Genomic DNA, 18,357 nt, shown 5'->3' with positions numbered 1-18,357 from the left:
AGTTTTCAGTAGCATGCAGAATCAAATAGCCTGTGTTTGTAACTACAGTGAAAGGCTTTTAATCATGATAAGAAAAGATGCCTGTACTACTGGAGAATAAGAATGGAGGGAGTGCTAAGATACATGAACTGATGAACCAACAAAGCTCGTGAAGTCGTGATCCTGCAGAGAAATGTCCGAGCTGGGATGTTTTGTATGGTTTGAAATGTGGGGGAGGCCTTGCAGGCAGATGCTCTGCTGCAACCAACCACTGGATGTTCCGTGTGTGAAACTCACACACCTGTAATTTAAATTTTCCTGGGAAGCTTTTTTTATCCACCAGTAGCATTACACCTAGTGATGGGTATGAGAAACAAGAGTCATGCTGAAGACCAAGTGAGTCAGATGTTTTGGTATACTATGATCAGGCATGGTCAATGAGGTTGCTAGTGGGTAGAGACAAGGAGGTCTGTGACATCTATGGACTACATAAAGACCAAGTCTTTATGGCTTACCTTGGCTTTGTAGAAAAATGGAGGCATTGAGTTTTGTCACTATGGTCCCTTAACCTTCTCTAGTGCTCTGACCAACTTCAGTGTCTCTGTTCTTTCCTATGGAGTGTGAGTGACTTGCCTTGTCTCTTCCCCCCTTGCTGGCTATGCCTGACTAAACTGTACCAACGTGTCTTTTACTCGCTTGGTCTTCAGCATATGATACTGCCTGGTATTATGTAGAACTGCTCCTTGCTGCCTTTGCGTGATAGTGCTTCAGCGAAGTTTGTGCTGTGCAGTGCTTCGAACTACATCATTGTCTGATGGTACTAGCGCTGTTCCCGTTGATGGAAATCTTGAAATTTGTTCTGCCTCTTGCAGTCGTGGTGGTTCTGGATGGTCTCCAATGAAGTGAAGTCAACAGAAAGTCAGGTTCAAATCTGCAGTCTCTCTTCTTGCTGAGCAGTACTTAGTGCAAGATGTCTGGTGAACACTTCGAGCTGCTTCCCTGAGTAAGAGATGCAGAGTTAAGCCTGTGCTACGCTCTGGGAATTACTTGGGCTTTCTTTTTTATATATGTTTGTACTGCACAGGATGAATATTGAATTCTAGTTTCGGTTCCCACTGTGGAGCCTGCTAAAAATCAATAGCAATTGTCCAGAGGCTGGTGCATCCTCCAGGGTGTGCTTTGCTCCTGAAGTGCTTGGGAATTCTCTGCGCTTCCACTGAGATGCACTGGTGACTGCCTGGTGGAGCCTTCTGTTGAAAACCAATGAATCGGACTTTTCAAGCTTGGAATTGAAACTATAGGGGAAATACTCTTTGAAACTAACTAACTAAAGAGGAATCAATTTTTCTTTATTAAAAAAAAAAAAAAGAAGGCGGAAGAAGAACTTAATTCCAAGGGCAATTTGTACACTGAGGTTCTCTAGGAGCTGACAGATTACATTAATTAAGTAAAAAAATTTTGCTGGCGGATGATAGTGTGAATTATTTAGGGAAAATGAATCAGCTTCAGAAACAATTTATTCTGGTAACAGACTTCAGAATTTTAGCAGGCTCAGAATTGGAGGAGCAATCCCCATTAGAGGAAGAAAATCCCTGTACTGGGATAAATCTTCTTATAAGGACTTTATTTTTAGACTACTTGTACTCTGGGAAGAGAGCCAAGCCAAAGTTATGAAAATCTTTGTATTTTGTGATTCTTTAATGAAATCATTCTAAGTGCTGAAACTCTTGAAGAGGAATATTATTTCAAATTCAGGTGTTACCTGTACCTTATTAGGAAAACACAATCAAACTTGTTTAAGCTTGGCTGCCTAAAGTTAAGTAAGTCAATAGGTAGGCAGCTTTGCAAAAGAAAAAAATAATAATCATACCCAGGCTCTTCTCCTACTCCCAGGAGAAGTTTGTGGGTTTTACTTGGAGCGGCAAGAGCTGCAGGTCTCCAGTGCCTCTGACAGCCTGAATGTTCTTATTGAGGGCCCCAGTTTAACCACGCAGTGGTGAAAATGGCCTCACCTGCTAGCAGTCAGGACAAATACAATAAAAATGAGATTTTGGGTTGATCATAGATTTCTGCTGTGACTGGTTCTCTATCCATAGATCTCTTGATTCTTTCCTGCTCTCCATAGAGTGTGTTGTGCAAACTCCACTTCCCAGGTGGTCGGGGTAGGACAGGAGGTAGCCTTTTTATGGAGAATCCCTGCTGCATTGAATCATTGTCAGAAATAGCTAAAAAGTGAAACCAGATGCTTTTCACGTCCATTTACCAGGCCTGAGCGTGTTGCTTTTGTATCCAGACGAGCGTAATGGGAATTTTATCCGCTTGTGGAAAAGGGGGTTTTCCAGGCAAGGCGGCAAAAGCAGCGCTGTGTGGAGAGTAGCACAAAGCTCAGACAGCTGCTTGGGCTGCTGAACAAGAAATGCCACTTCTGCCACCACCTGTAAAAGCAGAAGCCTGATCATATGTTGTCCTTGTGGAGCACTCTGAGGCATTGGCAACGCTGGACGGCCAAATCTGAAAGAATGCAGAGCGCTGATGCGATATTAAAAGAGTAAGAAAAGTTTGTGCTTAAAAATCTGCCTCTAAGTACACTTAATGTGCTGGATTCTGCAGGTCACGAAGGGCCTGAAAATTGCGTGTTGGTTGTGGGTGCTCGGTAACTTACAGGATTACTCTTTTATTAGGAGAAGCCACTTAAGGCTTTTAACAACATTTCTGAAATGACGCTGAGTAGTGTTTTATTGGCTACATGTTTGGCATCTCTCTGGTGCTGTGAATAAGTGATGTTTTCCATCAGCGGTGATGCTGTGGCTAGCATGGACAAGGCCTAGGAGCATACAGCCTGAGGTTGCCCATCTCCTGGCTTGCTTCGACAGAACTTTGAGCCCTGAAGCCAAGCTCTTCATACTCTCCTAAATGCGGTGGAGATGGTTACTGCCTCTTTAATGTACCACAGCCCTGCAAAACCGATGGTCCGTGTGGCTATTGAAAGCTCTAGCAATGCTCAGAGATTGCATTTTAAAATAAGCTAATCCAAATTAGGCATCAGAGCTATGTCCCTGCCTCCCCCTTCTTTTTCTTGGTCTCCCAAAGTCTGGAGAAATAGGGATTGTGTAGAAAATTCATTTTACACATAAGGTATTTTGAACCAGCGCAATAAACTTTCGGATTAAAAAAAATAGCATAGTGGCCACCAGCAAGTAGTAAGTACAGAAAATTGTTTGAGGTATTGTAATGTGGGATCACTGGAAGATCTTTAAAGGTCTTAAAATATTTCTGGAAAGTCAAGAGTAAGAGGTAAGGTACTTTTCTGTGAAGATTGAAAAGTATTTCCTTACTTGCTTGTTTTGATCAGTTTATTATCAGTTCTGAGCAGGGAGACGTTGTTTTTTCCTCATTAACATCTCTGCTCATGGTGGTAGTGTTTTAGTTTTTTTAAAAAAAAAAAACATTTTCTTTTCCTGTGTTTTAAAATTCACCCAGCCAAAGCTGAGGATGGAGAGGTGTGCAGGACTGTGGGCAAAGCTATTGAAAAATATGTTACGTGTTGCATTGAAATGGTTGGTGCGTATCCATCACAGCATACGCTGCCCTCAGCATTTCCTGTGTCTCTGTGCAGTCTTTCTCGTTCACTTCCCATTCAAAAGCACGCTTGTTTATCCTGATTTTTTTTTTTTTTTGTTCTAGGCCACTTGCATGTTAAAGGAAGTCAAGAAAAAATGTCCAAGTCATTAAAAAACTACATAACAATTAAGGTAATCTATTTCTGTGAATTGAAACAATGTATGTTCATAATATGTAAATATTAATCACAGCCGTCTTTTGAGAAAACGCAGGAGTGTGTGCTTACACTGCAGTAAAAGACCTGAAGCGGAGTGTTTCTCTTGTGCTGGTGTACCTGTTATTGCGGATCTGGATGTAGGAAACCTGCTCGGACTCAGAGTTTGCTTACAACACAGATCTCGCTGAGCTGAGGGCATTCGTAGGAGCAGTGTTTGTGCCCAATACTGGACTTCTGCATTATAGGTTTATGGTTGGGCTCAAGGATCTCAAGGGTCTTTTTCCAACCTAAATGATTCTGTTCTATAGTGATGGGTTCTCATCTGTCTGCTCTTAATAGTATATATGCTTTTGGGACTTAAAATGAGAGTGGACGTTTTTCCTTGTTCTGCTTTAGGTGAAATGGGACATGGTGTCAGCATTTTGTCAGGAAGCTATTAGGTGTCCTGCAACCGCACTATGCCAGCGGTCTCTTGTATTCTCCTTTATTTTTATACGGTCACCTTGCTGATGCACAGAGAGCTTTGCCTTTTGGTACCCACAAGCCATGTGAATGTGTCCAGTTTTACTGTGTCCTGAAGTTTTTGGTGTAGCCCAGAGCAGGGTTTCTCTGCCAGGCATGTGCGACACAACTGTGTTTGGTGCTAGGGTGGCTCCCGCGATGGCTGACAGCTATTGTGAGAAGTGGGCAATATCCTTCCTTTAGACAAACCTTGAGAGGCTGTTTCAGCACATATGTTTCCCTTTGCCCTCTCAGAAGACTTAATTAAAATCCCTTTAAAAAGGAGTTCAGTATGAGCTGCTTTTATTCTTAATTCTCCTGATGCTGTCTGGGTACAGTTAAGCCCTGTCTCCCCCAGGAAAATTACTCGTCACAATTTTCACAGAAATTTCCCGAGTCTCAGCAGACTTGTGGACAGGGTGGAGAAATGACCGCGAATGCAATGCATGCAGTTAAAAATAATGTATAGAAACATTCCCCTCCATGTCTGCGGTAGGACTTTTGTCTTGAGAAAACAAAAACTTCAGGCCCATCTTTTCCCTTGCAGGTCTCCGCTTTTAGTTTCTGCCCTTAGACACAGCTAACAAGTATTAATCCTTTCCTGTAAGTGATTTTCAGTCCAGTGAAACAAAACTTCTTCCTGTACAGCCTTCCTGCATCTTGAAAGTTAAGCCCTATGTGGAAGTTTTTATGCCCACTCCAAAAGAGGGGAGGCCTGTCCAGGACGGGGCCCGCGGCATTCCCTTGGTCCTGCTGGTGGCCACCTGCAATCCAGGCTGTCACCCGGGCATGGCCGCCCTGCATCCTCCGCATCCAGCTGCCCTGTTTTCCCTTCCCCTTGTCCCCTTCTCCGATTTTTTTTTTCTTTCTTTTTTTGTTTTTTAAATAGCTATTAATTAAATCAAGCACGTTGCAATAACGCATGGCCAAGCAACCTGCTTTGAAAGAGTAGTGATACTTTCTCTGTGCTCTGTTTTTAATGAAATGCAAAATTGTTTTTTCCAGTTTGGATGGTACTTTCCTAAATTCAAATTTATTTCTGTACTTTACTCATATTGTTCTACCTCTGTATATTAGCATAAAGCTTCTGGGCCCATTGGGTACACTCAGTTATATAGAGTTTAAATCAAACAAAACCACCCACCAAAACAAACGGTTAGTATCACTGTCTATTTCTCGATTTAGTTTGCCCTGATTGCTTCAATTATTTCTATTTTCACATGAGAGATGGCACATAGCTGACACTTTACTACCTTCAGTGTTCAGGGTGAAGGCATCGGGAACGCCATGTATCCCTGAAATACTTCAAAGCATGGGATAGTAAAGAGGCTGCTGGTTATTAAGTGCCAACCTTCACCGTGGTAGCAGAAGCTAAATTTTGTAACGTGCATCTTTAAGCAAATGACACTTTCTGTATTTTCTCACTTGTATTGACTTCTCCTTATGGTTTTGTATTTCAGTGGCACTTTAGTGTTACAAACTTAGCACCACCAATTTGCAAATTAAAAAAGAAAAAGCAGGAATGCAGTGTTCGCAGTCAGTCTGCCACAGTGTCCAGCCTTGCTGAGAGCAGAGTTGGAAGTGATTGAATGTTTTATCAGTGTACCTTCCAAGCATTTAAATAGTTCTTTATACTATTAGTATAAATTAATTACTCTAGTAGTAATAGTAATAATTTACTATTTACTATAGTAAATTATTTGTAAAGCTAGATAAATATTAGGGTAAAATTAATGAGGTTTCATAATTAACACAGATAAATTCTAGCAATATTAAAAAAAAATTTTTTTTTGTTCACTCCCTGTTTTCCTTCATATTCTAGTCCTGCAGAAAAAGTACACTTATTTTCTTTTTCAAGAAATCTTTCTTTTTTCATAAAGTTTGCAAAACTCAGAAGCTCTCCTTTCCTGCAAGATTGTATCCCAATCTTAGTCTGGTAATTTCAGTTTGTTTTTCTGCAAAGGTCTTTATACAGTGTATATTTGATCATAATTACAAAGTGCTTTTCACTGGCTTGTATTTGACATTGTGTGTATATTTGTGTCTGGTATATATGTATGCACATCCATCTTATATGGAATTAGATTTTATTTAGTTTAGACTTTAAACCAGTGTTATAGTTTAAAGCTTTATGCCTGTCTTAAACTACAAAGATGGGTTATTTGTCATGTTAGTTTGTCTGAAATATGCTGTGAAACTGGTGTAAGGGGGTGGAACAACAACTGAAGAAATTGTTCGATATAATGCTAAAGCTGTCTTTGTGGGTGGAGTTTAGGATTTCCTGAAGAAATTTTCATCGGATCAATTCAGGATGTTTTGTTTGCGCAGCAGATACAGCTCAGGTAAGGAAAAAAAAAAACCCTTATTTGTTGCGATATGCATGGCTTTCCATGCACGCTTCCCAGCCTGGTGACGCAGAGGCGCGGCGGTGGAGCAGGCTCTCCCTGCGGTGCCTTGCAGTTCCCCTCTGGTTGGCGGAAAGCTTGGTGGTGCGCTGCAGGGCTGCTCTTTGGCTCTCATTTAGGAAAGCATCTTCACCGAGGACAGTACGTAACCATTCGTCTAAATACCTTCCTGAGCTGCAGTTAATTGCAACTCTCAATTAATTGCACTTTCAATTAATGAATTACCTCCATCTCTGATTTGCATCTGTTGCAGTCACTTGTATTTCAGTCACGATCAGCTGTTTTTGGAGGCATATCTAGCTTTGCCTTATATTCCTGTAGGGTATGACAAGGGCTTGCTAATAACTTTCTATCTCCCTGCTGTGTTATCATTTTTTGTCCCGTGGAGTTACTGAGTGTTCAAGCAGTTCCGTGGTGCAGTGCAGCTCGCTTACACCGGCGCTTGATAACCTAATGATCGTCTTAGCCTGGCAAACGCTGCTGGTGGGGAGAGGTGCGGGAGATTTTGTCAGCTTCCCTATCTACACTGTGGCGTTTCCAGCAGGCAGATGCTACTTTGAACTGGAAAAGGTTTTCATATGGATAGTGGCCAGTTTGTTGGTGCCTGCCAAAAGCAGATGGTAGTTCCCTAACCACTGCTGGGTCATATGGCTTGTTGGCTGTCCCAGCATGGTAAGGGGGGTGGTGGAGCACAGGGAAACTCCTGCTGTGTTACTTCAGTGAGCCTCTAGCTGCCTCAGATAAAGCACCTCTAGCAGTGTGGCCAGGAGAGCTGGTGTGGTTAAGGCTCTGTGGCTTTGCTAGTGTTCGTCAGCGTGCAGTGCGCTGCAAGCCTTTATAGACGTGCAGGCATTGGACCGAGAAGTCTTTTTGCTTGTTAATACCTCTAGCTGCTTGCAGGAGCCACCCGTCTGATCTTCCTGGTGGAGCCTCCCTCTCTTAAGGCAGCTGGAGGCATCGGGAATGCCACGTATCCCTGAAACACTTTGAAGCATGGGGTAGTAAAGAGGCTGCTGGTTATGAACTGCCAACCTCCGCCGCGGTAGGAGGGAAGGAGCGGATCCCGGTGGGAGGTTTGCTGCAGAACAGGCCCCCGTTGGGAGCAGGAGAGGGGGCAGGCAGTGGGGAGCACTGCCACCATGGGGTGAGGCGTTGGGATGATGGCATGCCTGGCTGTTTTGGGGTGATGCTGCAGGACAGGGGCACACCTGACTGTTTCCTATCGGTCTCTGTCAGGAGATTAAATAGGTTGTGCACACATAGATCACTCCCGGACTGCAACTGAGGGCGCTTGGGAGTCTTGAACAAATGTGTATTTAAAACAAAAGAAGTAAAAAAGCTAACGGGTACAACACTACCATATATATGTTTGTCCTGTAAACAAAAGCCGAATGGTTGGCAATTTCTAAGCTTGCCTCGGGGCAAGGAGTGGCACTGGAGCCCTGCAGCGGAGGGCTGCCTGCACACCTCTTCCGCTGCATGTCAGCTGGCTGCATTTGAACCTCTGTGAGAAGGACATGACCCTATTTTTGCCTTACTACTAGGCTAAATACCTTTCTGTGATAAAAACAGAAGGCTACCTGTGCAAATATAGGTGGTTTTGATGAAAGGATACAGTGGTGTTACATCAGAGTATAGTGCCAGCAAGCCACTCAGCAGATACGGATTGCTCGAAGGTCTGCTGCGCTTGCCACCTGCACCTTATGAGGTAGGGTGCAGTTATTCGCTGTCTGATAAAGAGCCAGTCAGTCCCTGCTGAGGCAGGTATTTACCATGCAGCTTGTCAGCTTGTGTCCCTGCTGTCAATTCACTTTGGTCTGAAGATCAGTTTACTGCACTCCTCCTCATCTTGCTCTCTGCTTCCTAAGTATTTTTATTAGAAGTGAGAACGCAAGCACCTTCTGTTTGTTCCTAAAAAGGTTTTCATAGCCTAAACCTGTTGGCGATGATTCCTGCCATCCCTGCCTGTGAAGGAGAGCCTTTTGTACTTGCTGAAATCCGGGTTTGGGGGGGTTGGGTGACATTACCATGCTTGTTGAATCGAGCCTGTAAAAGATCTTCGTAGGCATGCAGGTGAGGGCAGCGCCTGACAGTTGGGAATGGCTCATGCTTGGTGCTATGGTTACGTGGATCTTGGGCTCAGAATGGGCCTTTTTTGTGGTCTGGGCTACCCCCTGCCTGCGTGCGTGCTGACAGGCACCTGGGGACAAACGTGGGTCTAAACTGCCCCAACCACGGAGGGGCAGGCGCTGCAGGGGTTTGTGCAGGGAGGCGCGTGTGTTTCGTGGGAGCGGGGGCCCCCTCCCGTGGTGAGGCTTTGATGCAGGACGTCGCCCTTCCAGAGCGTGTATCTGCAGGGGGTCCCTCTGCTCCATCGCCTCTCTGCCTGCCCGGGCTGGTGCGGCGAGCTGCTTGGGGTTAAGCTGAGCTCTGGGGGCAGTGGTGGTGATCCGGGCCTTTTGCTTTGGTTGATGCCTCTGGCTGTCCCCTTCTTGGCCTGAATCACCACCCTTTGTCCCACCTGGGGCAGTTAGGAAAAGGTCTTTCCTAGGTGCCACAGGCAGCAGCATGCTGCCCCACCAGCAACGTGCCTGCCAGGCTGCTTCTGGGTGCAGCTTAAAATGGAGAGGTGCTGTCTCTGAAGCCCTGCGGGACCCCGTTGTGAGGCACTGCTTTTTCTCTTGCATCTCATCAGCAGTGGCTTTGCTTTTGCGATTAAGTGGAGGGGCTGTGAGTTTACTGCAGGCGGCAGGGTTCTGTCCCCAAAACGCTCTCTTGGTCACCAGAACTGCTCCGGTGATTTTGTGAACCTAAGTGAACTGTGACATTTTGGTCCCTCTGGTCTTTCATTACTTGTTGGTGCTAACAAACATATGTTTTGTAATTTGATGATGTAGCGATGATGCCCTCAGTGGCAAAGGAGGGAAGGAGTAGGGAATACGGTGAAGACTTATAGAGCTGGGCTTGCCTGTGCCGCGCTGTGGGTTTGCAGTGCCTGCAGGTGGTGGTTTAGGACAGTGCCATGAATCGGGGAAGAAGAATGGCTTTAATCAGAGCGGGCTTCATCAGGGTAAACTTTTATGAAGTATTCCTCGCGGAGTTCCTGTAACCAGGGTAATCAGTTGAGTAATCTTAGTGGATATAAATAATCTCTTTCAATATCTCACTGTTTTCTAAAAGTCTGTACATCAGTGTTTTTAAAAGTAAAGCTTAATTTTAAAACCAGTGTTAATGAGGCAGTAATGTATATAATGTTATAATGATGCACAAGTGGAAAATCTGACAAATACAGGTCCAGGCTTATTGCCTTAGTTATACTGGGGTAAATCCTACAGAAAGTCTGTTTAAACAGTTACGCTTCTTTGGGATTTAGGTTAATGGAACCGAGATCAGGTCTTGCATCTGGCTGCTTCTGCCCTCTTAGATCTGTCCCCTTGCTCAGACTGTCTGCTCTAAAGAGTCTGTGTCTGGGCGGCATTGGGTAATTGCACAAATTGCGGCTGTAATGGGCGCAGGGCCAGAGGTGAGATTGCTGTGGAAACTGCAGGTGATGCTCCGTGCTGATGAGATTAGGAATACGCTGCAAGCTGTAGTTTGGATGTACCTTAGTGCAGAGGTCAGGCATAAAATGGTGAAGCTATCTTGCCCTGGCTACGAATGGCTCTTTGATGCAAGTAATCAACTCTGCTGTGATATTGTGGGGAGGAATGCGTTTAAACTTAGGCCTGTCCTTGGTGGACACAACTTCCACCAAAGTTGGGTGAGCTGTCTTGTGTGGGGTCCAAGTGCTCTTCTACAGACAATTGCGCGTTACTGTACAAATAGAAAAATTGCTTCTTGCTGATGGCAGCTCGCAGTAAAAGTGCCAGGGGGCCAGTCCAGCACCTGCGCTTCTGAGAGCGTAGGCAAAGCGAGAGGAGCCTGCTTAACGCGAAGCCAGCAGAGGTGAATGCTGGTAGCGCAATTGCCTGCCGAAGCTAGAGTCCCGCTGAATGCAGTGAGGGTGTCCGTGTGCATGGATGCCATGTTCGTGGCGGGGCTAATGTCGGCTTTCCAGTTGGTGGAAGAGAAGCACTGTAGGGTTAGGCTATAGCAGATGTTATCATAAAGTAGAGCTCTGCTTAGGATGTGATGAATCGTTTACCTTAAGGTTATATCTTTCTTTCCAGTGACTATAAAGAGGCTTAGATGTAAACGTGTAAGTTGAATGTCATGAATCCCATCCCAGACAGGCCCTTATGAGTTGAAGCAATTTGTGTTTTCTCTAATAGTCGCCTTCGAAAATTGATATGGCCAGTTTAGCTTTGATATTGTAAGGGAATTGTATATCTAGTGCAGCGTCTAGACTGCAAAATTTTAGGTCCATCTAGATTTTAGATGCTGGTGAAGCAGCCCTTTAACCATAAGTGCCTGTATTCCTCACAGAGTCAGTGGTGAGGATTAGGTCTCTTAAGAGGTCTACAAAGGCAGATCGTATCTACCTAAATTGGAATAGGAACAAAATTAGGGATGAGATCAAAGGTATGTCTTGCCAAATTAAATCTGGGGGGCCACTTAGAAATATATCCAATCCAAATGCTTTGGAGTAATAACTTCACTGAGAGATTCAATAATGAAAAAAAAAAATTAAAATCAAGTAGCTATTGCTTCAGTCAGCTTCCAGACATTTTGAATCAGCCTGATGCCTTTCCAGTAGGTTATACTTTGTCATATGTAATGATTATCTTTTATATTGATTTAATTCACCTAGTGAGCATGAAGAATGGAGTTTTTAATTAAATATGCAATTAATTGTAAGAAAAGTTTGCTGTGACAAATAATAACAAAGTTTTCCTGAAATGACTTTGTCTCAGTATATTGTTACTATCTATGACAGCATCCTCTGTATCATAACGCCCCAAATTTTTTTTTTCCCCTTAGCAGTAGAATTTAGTGACGAGAGCATGGATGATGCAAAGCACCTTCTTCAGGCAATCTCCTCATTTATTAGAGATGCAAATGCTTATATAAAAGGACAGCTGGTATGTGACCCTGTTAGAGAAGACATACTGTGGGAAAGGTAAGTGTACCTCCTGTATCTTAAAGACTGATTATGCGAGCAATAGTTTGCTGACAGGCTCAGAGGACTAAACACTGTCGTGTGCTGAGTTCTGTTTAAGAAGCAGGACAAGAAGGACTGAGCAGCAGTCTTCCCTGCCAGCCCTCACCAAGGGCACCTGTGGTTTTTTTTTTTCTTCTTTTTCTAGCCAGCTGCTTTTCCTCATAGTCTGCTACACTTAGTTTATTGTATTCTTAAAATCCGTGTTATTTGTCCAGTGTGCCTGTCCCAACACTTGCATCTTTGCCCCTTTTGAGTGATGTGGAAGGCAAAGCTATGACTGAAGTTGTGAGGGTACCCAGTTCGTAAACAGAACTGTTTATTAGCAACTGAAGAAGAAAGAGGACGACTGGAAAGTAATATGCCTTGGGCATGTGAGCTTGTAATCAGGCTGGCTGGCACTGTGGCGTGCAGCAGAGGAGAGAAGGGGTTACTAAGAAACTGGCCAGGGGCAGAGGTGTCACAGGGAAAGAAGAAATTATGGCTGTTGTGACCCTGACACTGATGAGGAGAATCTTCTTTGGAGTCCCTTAGGAAAACCAGATCATCTTCCAGGAGAGAGACGTGCTGTGTGTTGGGTGCAAAGCTGAGAGGACGAGCACAGCGCCCGGGAGTCGGGGTAGGAGGGGTTTTGAGCACCCTGAAGCGACGTACGTGCAGGCAGGTCTGGTACATAAGATCAGAGGGGAAATGGCCTGTGCTGGAGAAGTGAGAGGTGGCTTCCTTGTGGTGTGGGCACCTCGCTGTCGGGGAGCTTGTGGCTGCGCCGCCGAGGCTTGCGAGGGGCGCGGGAACGTGTTACAGGGAAGGGGAGCTGAATTAACCAGTCGTGATATTTGGCAAAAGGGAGGCTGCAGAAAACCTGTTGGTGAGAGATAAGGCTGAGAGACGTGAGGCGCAAACGGATTGTCAGTGGGGGACATGTGGGAGGGCACAACTTGTGTATCACTAGTTGTAAAAACAAGCAAAATGAAACAGAGCTCTTAATTAGGGAAGCGGTAGATACTCAGCAGAGAGGGGGAAGCTTGCAGGGAAGAGTGCTGGGAGGAATGGGTTAGGGAAGCAGCCATCTGATATCTGAGGGGAGGCAGGCATTCAGGCAAAACCACTCAGAAACAGGCACAACTGGGTTGAGGAGAGCCCCAGAGGCACTAGGACAGCTTGAGGTTCCCCAGGTAGCCCGGCTTCCTGAGCTTTATCGTGAGACAGCATCCTCGGGTCAGCACTACCCGGGTCCGGTTTGCCCGGCTGCGTGCAGGAGCGTGCTGCCAGCAGCTATTTGCAGCTCGCCGCTTATTCCCCCTGCTGTCCTCATCCTCCCGCTCAGAGCGGCTGCAGCGCGTGGCACTGGTCCTGCGGCCACGAGTGCTGGCTGCCCGCTGGCTTTTGGCACTGTTACACAAACGGTCCCACCAGACCTTTCCGTCTCGGCCAAGCCAAGTGGAGTCCCAGGGCTGGGACTGGGCTCACCTGGGAAATGAGAAAGCAGCGCCAGCTTCCGAGCCAGACCCTGTCAACAGGACGCCTGGCCGACCCCAAGTCAGCTCTCCTGCCAGGTACTGGAGTGATATGCGTGATGTGGCTTTGGAAGAGAAACGTGCTGTTAGCATGAAAAAGGGCTGCTGGAAAAAAAAGAACAAAATCTTTAATGTGCTTAATATCAACCTAATTTTCCATCTGGTTTTAAATGATTAAGGCAAACCTTGCTCTGCCGTTGTTGGTTCCTGTGATTAATGATGTATTTATTGAATGGATGCAGCACTCTGGATTTTGACAGGCATCAAGTTTCTCCCTTCACAGCTGAAAGATGTATTCCCCCTGATCAGTGTAGCGTCGCCCATCATAGGACAGCTAGGAAGGAAACGACAGTGTCCTTTCAATGACTCCCTCTGGCTGAACAGCTGATGAATTCACTGTACTGCTGGCATCTTGTTTGTCTTATCTTAAATGTTACCTTTTCTTCTTGAAGGCTAGCCAACACAAAAGTAACCGTGAAGGCTGCGTTTGCAGATGACTTTGACACCTCCAGGGCTGTTGCAGCAATTATGGACCTCATTCACCATGGCAACAGACAGCTTAAGGCTGTTACTAAGGTAACCCGTTAGGATACAGAGATCAGAAAATGACAGCTGTCCACTGTCCTACTGTTTAATGCAGACAGATTAGTTTATTGTTCACATAAGAAACCAGCAGAAACAAAGCTCCATAAATTGTTGACCTTAATGGTGCCCATTTGTCCTGACCATATCGCAGGAATTGTGTACGGCTATTGTTTTGTGCTTTCTTGTGTCCAAAGGATGTTTCTTTCCTGCTGCCCTATATTATTTATATCTAAGGTTTTTGAAAGGCCTGAAGCTATTGTGGCATGCTGCTGACTTCAGTGCTGGTTTTATGTGCTTACCCTGCTTCTTTGCTTAATACTCATGCACAGAAATCAACCTAAATTGGGAAATGGCGGGGGGTGGTTGCTGCAGGGGCTTTGGCAAGCAGTCCCAGGTGCACGGGGCAGTCATGGTGGTGAGTTCAGCTTTGGGGACCAAGTGGCTTCTGCTGTTGGCAGATCATAACTATGGCCTCAGCATATCTGCGTGAGCCTGTCTTCAGACGGCTTTTGGCAAATTGAGACCCTGTTAAGATCTCTCAATGCTGACACAAAGGAAGCATCTGGTAAGGACCAGACCTGAGCAATAAATACAGTCTGAAGCACTTCTGGCTCTCCTTGTGCCAACAGCTCCCTTTCTCACTCAAGGTGAGCAGCTCAGCCTGGTTGCTGTGCTCCCTGATTGCTGGTGTCATCATGTCCACCGTTTTTCTGCTGTGAAAGAGATGTTAAGTATATATTAATAACTGAATTGTCTCATTGGTTTAGAAATCCTCCCTCTTCCTGGTCTTGTTTTGGTGCTGGTTTTAAATTCTGTCCTGAGCCTTCTCTCTCCCTTTTCTTTATAAAATGACTCTCTGAGCTAATCCCCAGCTTGAGCCAGTTTGCAGCAGGGTTCTGTAACAGCATTACCACTCCTTAATTACAAGTAGCCTCATTTTCCCAGTTGTTGCTTGTTTTCCCTGAATTCCTCCTGTCACTCACTTCGCTAAGAATTGGGTGGGATATTTGCGGGGCAGCTGACTCAGATTTCTGGTTGCGGTGGTGGAGCTTTTCTGGGTGCAGCCCAGCTGTCTGAGCGTTACTTCCTACTGACTGTGTGCGTACTTTTTCTCCATAAGAGTTGTGAGTAAATTCACATAAACATAACTACTCATTCCTCTCTTTAATCATCTCGCCGTTCTTATCTTGGTCGGCACGTTCCTGTTTCTTTCCCTCAGCGGTCCGCTTCAGCTCCCTCCAGTTCAGATCCTTTGCAAATTTTAGGTTATGGATTGTCTCAGGCCGTAATGGAGATGTCAGATAAAATCTAGTACCAGCTGCTAATTTGGTTGTGTATGTCACCCCTCTTTTTTCAGGCAAGGGTTAGTCCCTTAAATTGCTTCTCAGTCTATCATTTAACCTTGATTTTTTTTTTTTTTTTTTTTTTGTGAAATAAATATGGAGGAAAGAAAGAAACACATGTGTTCTTAAAAATGCTATTCTATCACTGCTGCTGGTGGTTGTTGGTGCTACTGGGGCATCACAAAACACCATAAGCTATCTCAAAAAAGTCTTCATGTTGTTTAAATCAATAAGACACTCAAAAAAGGGCTTGTTTTAGTTTTTTTTAATCATTTATTTTATAGGTGCCCTTGAAGCTGGGATTTTGGTTTTTTTATTTTGTTTTCATACACACAGCCCTTTCATGCCCAGAAATGCTATTTTTAGGTCTAATTTACTGCGCGCATGTAATGCATGGCAGCTTCACGCATCTCTTCTCCTCGCTGCGCACCCTGGTAATAAGCTCTTCCCCTCCCCCCTTTACTTAAATCTTTTCCCTTTGTGTTGCGAGGTGCTTTTATATCTCTGTGAAAGTTCCCATCTGGGCAGGTGTTACTGGTGGAGGTAGATCTATGTAATTAGTAACAGTTTTCCCTTGTGGACCTAGGCTACAGAGAGATGCTGAGTTCTGTAATATGTATTGACTGGACAATCTCTTTTGAGTGTTTTTTAAACAGGATGCTGGATCTCCTAGAAGCTCTGTTGTGTATGGAAGCATTATTTCCTATATAGAAGGCTTTTTTAATGCCCTTGGGATGTCCTTTGGAGAAAGACAGGTACAAAACATCTCTTCTACGTGTACTAATGTATGGTAGCAGGGCCAGTGTTATGTTTTATAGAACACTTTCCAGAAGCGTCAGATGTAACAAAGTTATTTATGGTTTTAGTAAACCTTTCTGCACTGCTTGCAGTTTCTACCGTGATGTCTTAGGAGAGCATGCGAGCAGGTAGAACAGGAGAAAGCAAAATATGGGCTTTTTTCTTCTCTGAGATACTCCTGTGTCATTTCTGCAGCAATTGTGCTATGGAAATGAAAGTTTGAGGAATGAAACGAGAAAAAGTTAGCATTGAAGGCCTTTTAAGTTGGTCCTGTTTATGTGTCTGGCTTTTTCCTGGCTCTTCCTCTTCTTTCTGATGTTTGCACCCGGTCTGACTTCGATAGCCTTATGAATATTTGTGTTTGTGACCTCCCTGCACAGCAGGAGCCGGGGTCCAGCTCCTCTGCAGAAAGCCAGGGTGCGGAAAAGGGGGCCGCTCTGCCTTGAGATGCGGTAGGGTGCGGGGAGGGGAGGGCAGCGGAGGGGGTCCTGTCATTGGAAATACCTTACATATCCTTTAGTGCTTGGAAAGGTAGGAATGGGGAGGGGAAAAAAAGGAGAAAAGCCCAAAGCAAAGTACTGCACAGGGAAGAGTGATATATACAAAGGCAATATCCTGATGTAGGGAAGGGGAGCATTTAAAATGACGCAAGGTGTGGGAGACTTGCAGGTTGTTCTGTGCTCCTCTCCTGCTGAAATCTGGAGCTGAATACCAAGAAGTTGAAAACTTTCTTGAGAGAAACTGTTCCGCCAAAATTCCTTTTGGGGGAGGAGGAGAAGAGGATAAGAAAATGTAAATAACCTTATTAATCCTTTGAAAGTTAGGCAGTATAGCAATAAAGTCATAGATTTACTTTGCCTCTTTGTGGATTTTTCCACAAAATTTCTTTCAGAACAGTGGTTGGATGTGATTTGGCTGTGTGTTACTCCTGATAGCCCGTGGTTTGTCATGTTAATTTTTAGTGGCATACTAAACACTTGTATTTGTCTGTAAGTTGGATGTCAAAGTCATTCCTCCAGATTCTGGGCTGTCTGTGTGCAGGTGCCTGCTGCATCTTTATTTTTGCTGAAACAAGCGTCTGAATGCTTTTCTTTTTTGCATGCTGTGCTCGTTTCTCTGGGTCAGCAGGGTCAGCAGAAGACGTTGGCGGGAGGTAGGCAGGAAGGAAGGAGCAGCACGTCAGACCCTTCTCTGTCCCTCTGCTCTTTCCCTTCAGCTTCCAGTAAATGAATCAATCAAAATCTTCATCAGAAAGGTCCGTGGGCTGCTGCAGGGTAGTAAATAAAATGGTGCAGGGATTGTTCTCTGACCCCGAGACCAGCCACAACAGCTCGGTGTCCGACCTTTCCTGCCCCTTAGCCGGGTGGCCCCGGGCACGCAGCTTGCGGGAAGCAGTCCCTGACCACCACAGGTCCTGGCACGTGGGCTGTCTGGGAGAGGGCTGGCTGGCCTGGCAGCCGCTGTGCTAACAATTTAATGTAGAGGCTACAGGGAGCAGCATTCAGGCCCTCTTCGTTTGGATGTTTGCATGTAGCCTGTGGGTCTGTCTTGCTCTTCGGATGGGATTCACCTCAGCTAATTAGCCTTACCGTCCAATGTAGCTGCCTGTGCTTCTGCAGTAGTTGGTGGAGAGAGAAAGGCACCGCTAAGGGATGGTTCATCTTATTCTGGTGGTTGTATAAAACAAGACTGCCCGTCTCTCTCTGCATTGGCAAGAGAAGGAGCCTGGACAGCCACAGGCGGGTCATATGAATCCATCTGAAATGTCTAGAAGACACTGCTAACCAGACAGAAGTCTAGGGAAATGTTTCTCTCTTAGGCAGCCTTACCACTTACTGCTGGGGAGTCTAGCCGGTGGGTGGAAACCATCATGCCCGTTTAGAGCCGAGGAGCAAAGGTGAGGGCTTTCGCTCTACCGAGGAGCGCTGTGTTGCGGGTGCAGCCAGGGGCAAACAGGTGATCATCTGTGGGGCAGGCAAGGGCCAAACTTCCACATAAAATGTCTTAGGAACCTTTTGGATGGGTTGGTACTGCAGAAGAAGAAATTAGAGATCAGCCTGGAGAGGCTACACAGTGTTTTGCGTGGAAATCGGATCAGTTCATCTCCTAAAGCTGCCCCTCCTTTTATAGAGGATCTTGCCTTTGTGTCATGAGTACACGCCTGGTTTGAACTTCGGCAGTGGTGTCTGTAGATGTGTTTCTTGCTCCTGGTAGCATTTGTCTTTCCTCTCCCTTCTGTATTTAAGCATTTATCCTGCCCTTTTCCCTGCCCCAGGTTATGATGGAGCATTTCTGGCGCTTGGATTTATTACCTTCTTCAGTCTCATAAACTGCTTCTTTAGTATGTTTACAT

At 45.2% G+C, this 18,357-nt stretch overlaps 1 protein-coding gene across 8 annotated transcripts in view; it reads left to right on the top strand.

Annotated features, from left to right (window-relative positions):
* CARS2 (cysteinyl-tRNA synthetase 2, mitochondrial) overlaps positions 1 to 18,357 on the top strand; it is a gene marked incomplete at its 5' end in the record, with an annotated part of 39,239 nt that overhangs the window by 16,137 nt on the left and 4,745 nt on the right. For 6 of the 8 annotated variants that reach the window (XM_082331482.1, XM_082331486.1, XM_082331480.1 and 3 more), the window contains 5 exons: positions 3,664 to 3,731; positions 6,534 to 6,600; positions 11,584 to 11,722; positions 13,731 to 13,854; positions 15,863 to 15,961. In XM_082331482.1, the coding sequence (XP_082187608.1) occupies positions 3,664 to 3,731; positions 6,534 to 6,600; positions 11,584 to 11,722; positions 13,731 to 13,854; positions 15,863 to 15,961 (497 nt within the window). The remainder of the gene's footprint in view (positions 1 to 3,663; positions 3,732 to 6,533; positions 6,601 to 11,583; positions 11,723 to 13,730; positions 13,855 to 15,862; positions 15,962 to 18,357) is intronic. The other 2 variants (XM_082331484.1, XM_082331487.1) reach the window with 2 other exon arrangements.

Source organism: Platalea leucorodia (genome assembly GCF_965183815.1).
Source record: "Platalea leucorodia genome assembly, chromosome: 2".
Lineage (NCBI taxonomy): Eukaryota > Metazoa > Chordata > Aves > Pelecaniformes > Threskiornithidae > Platalea > Platalea leucorodia.
Note: the sequence above shows the minus strand (reverse complement) of the source record. Positions and strands in the feature narration are given on the sequence as shown.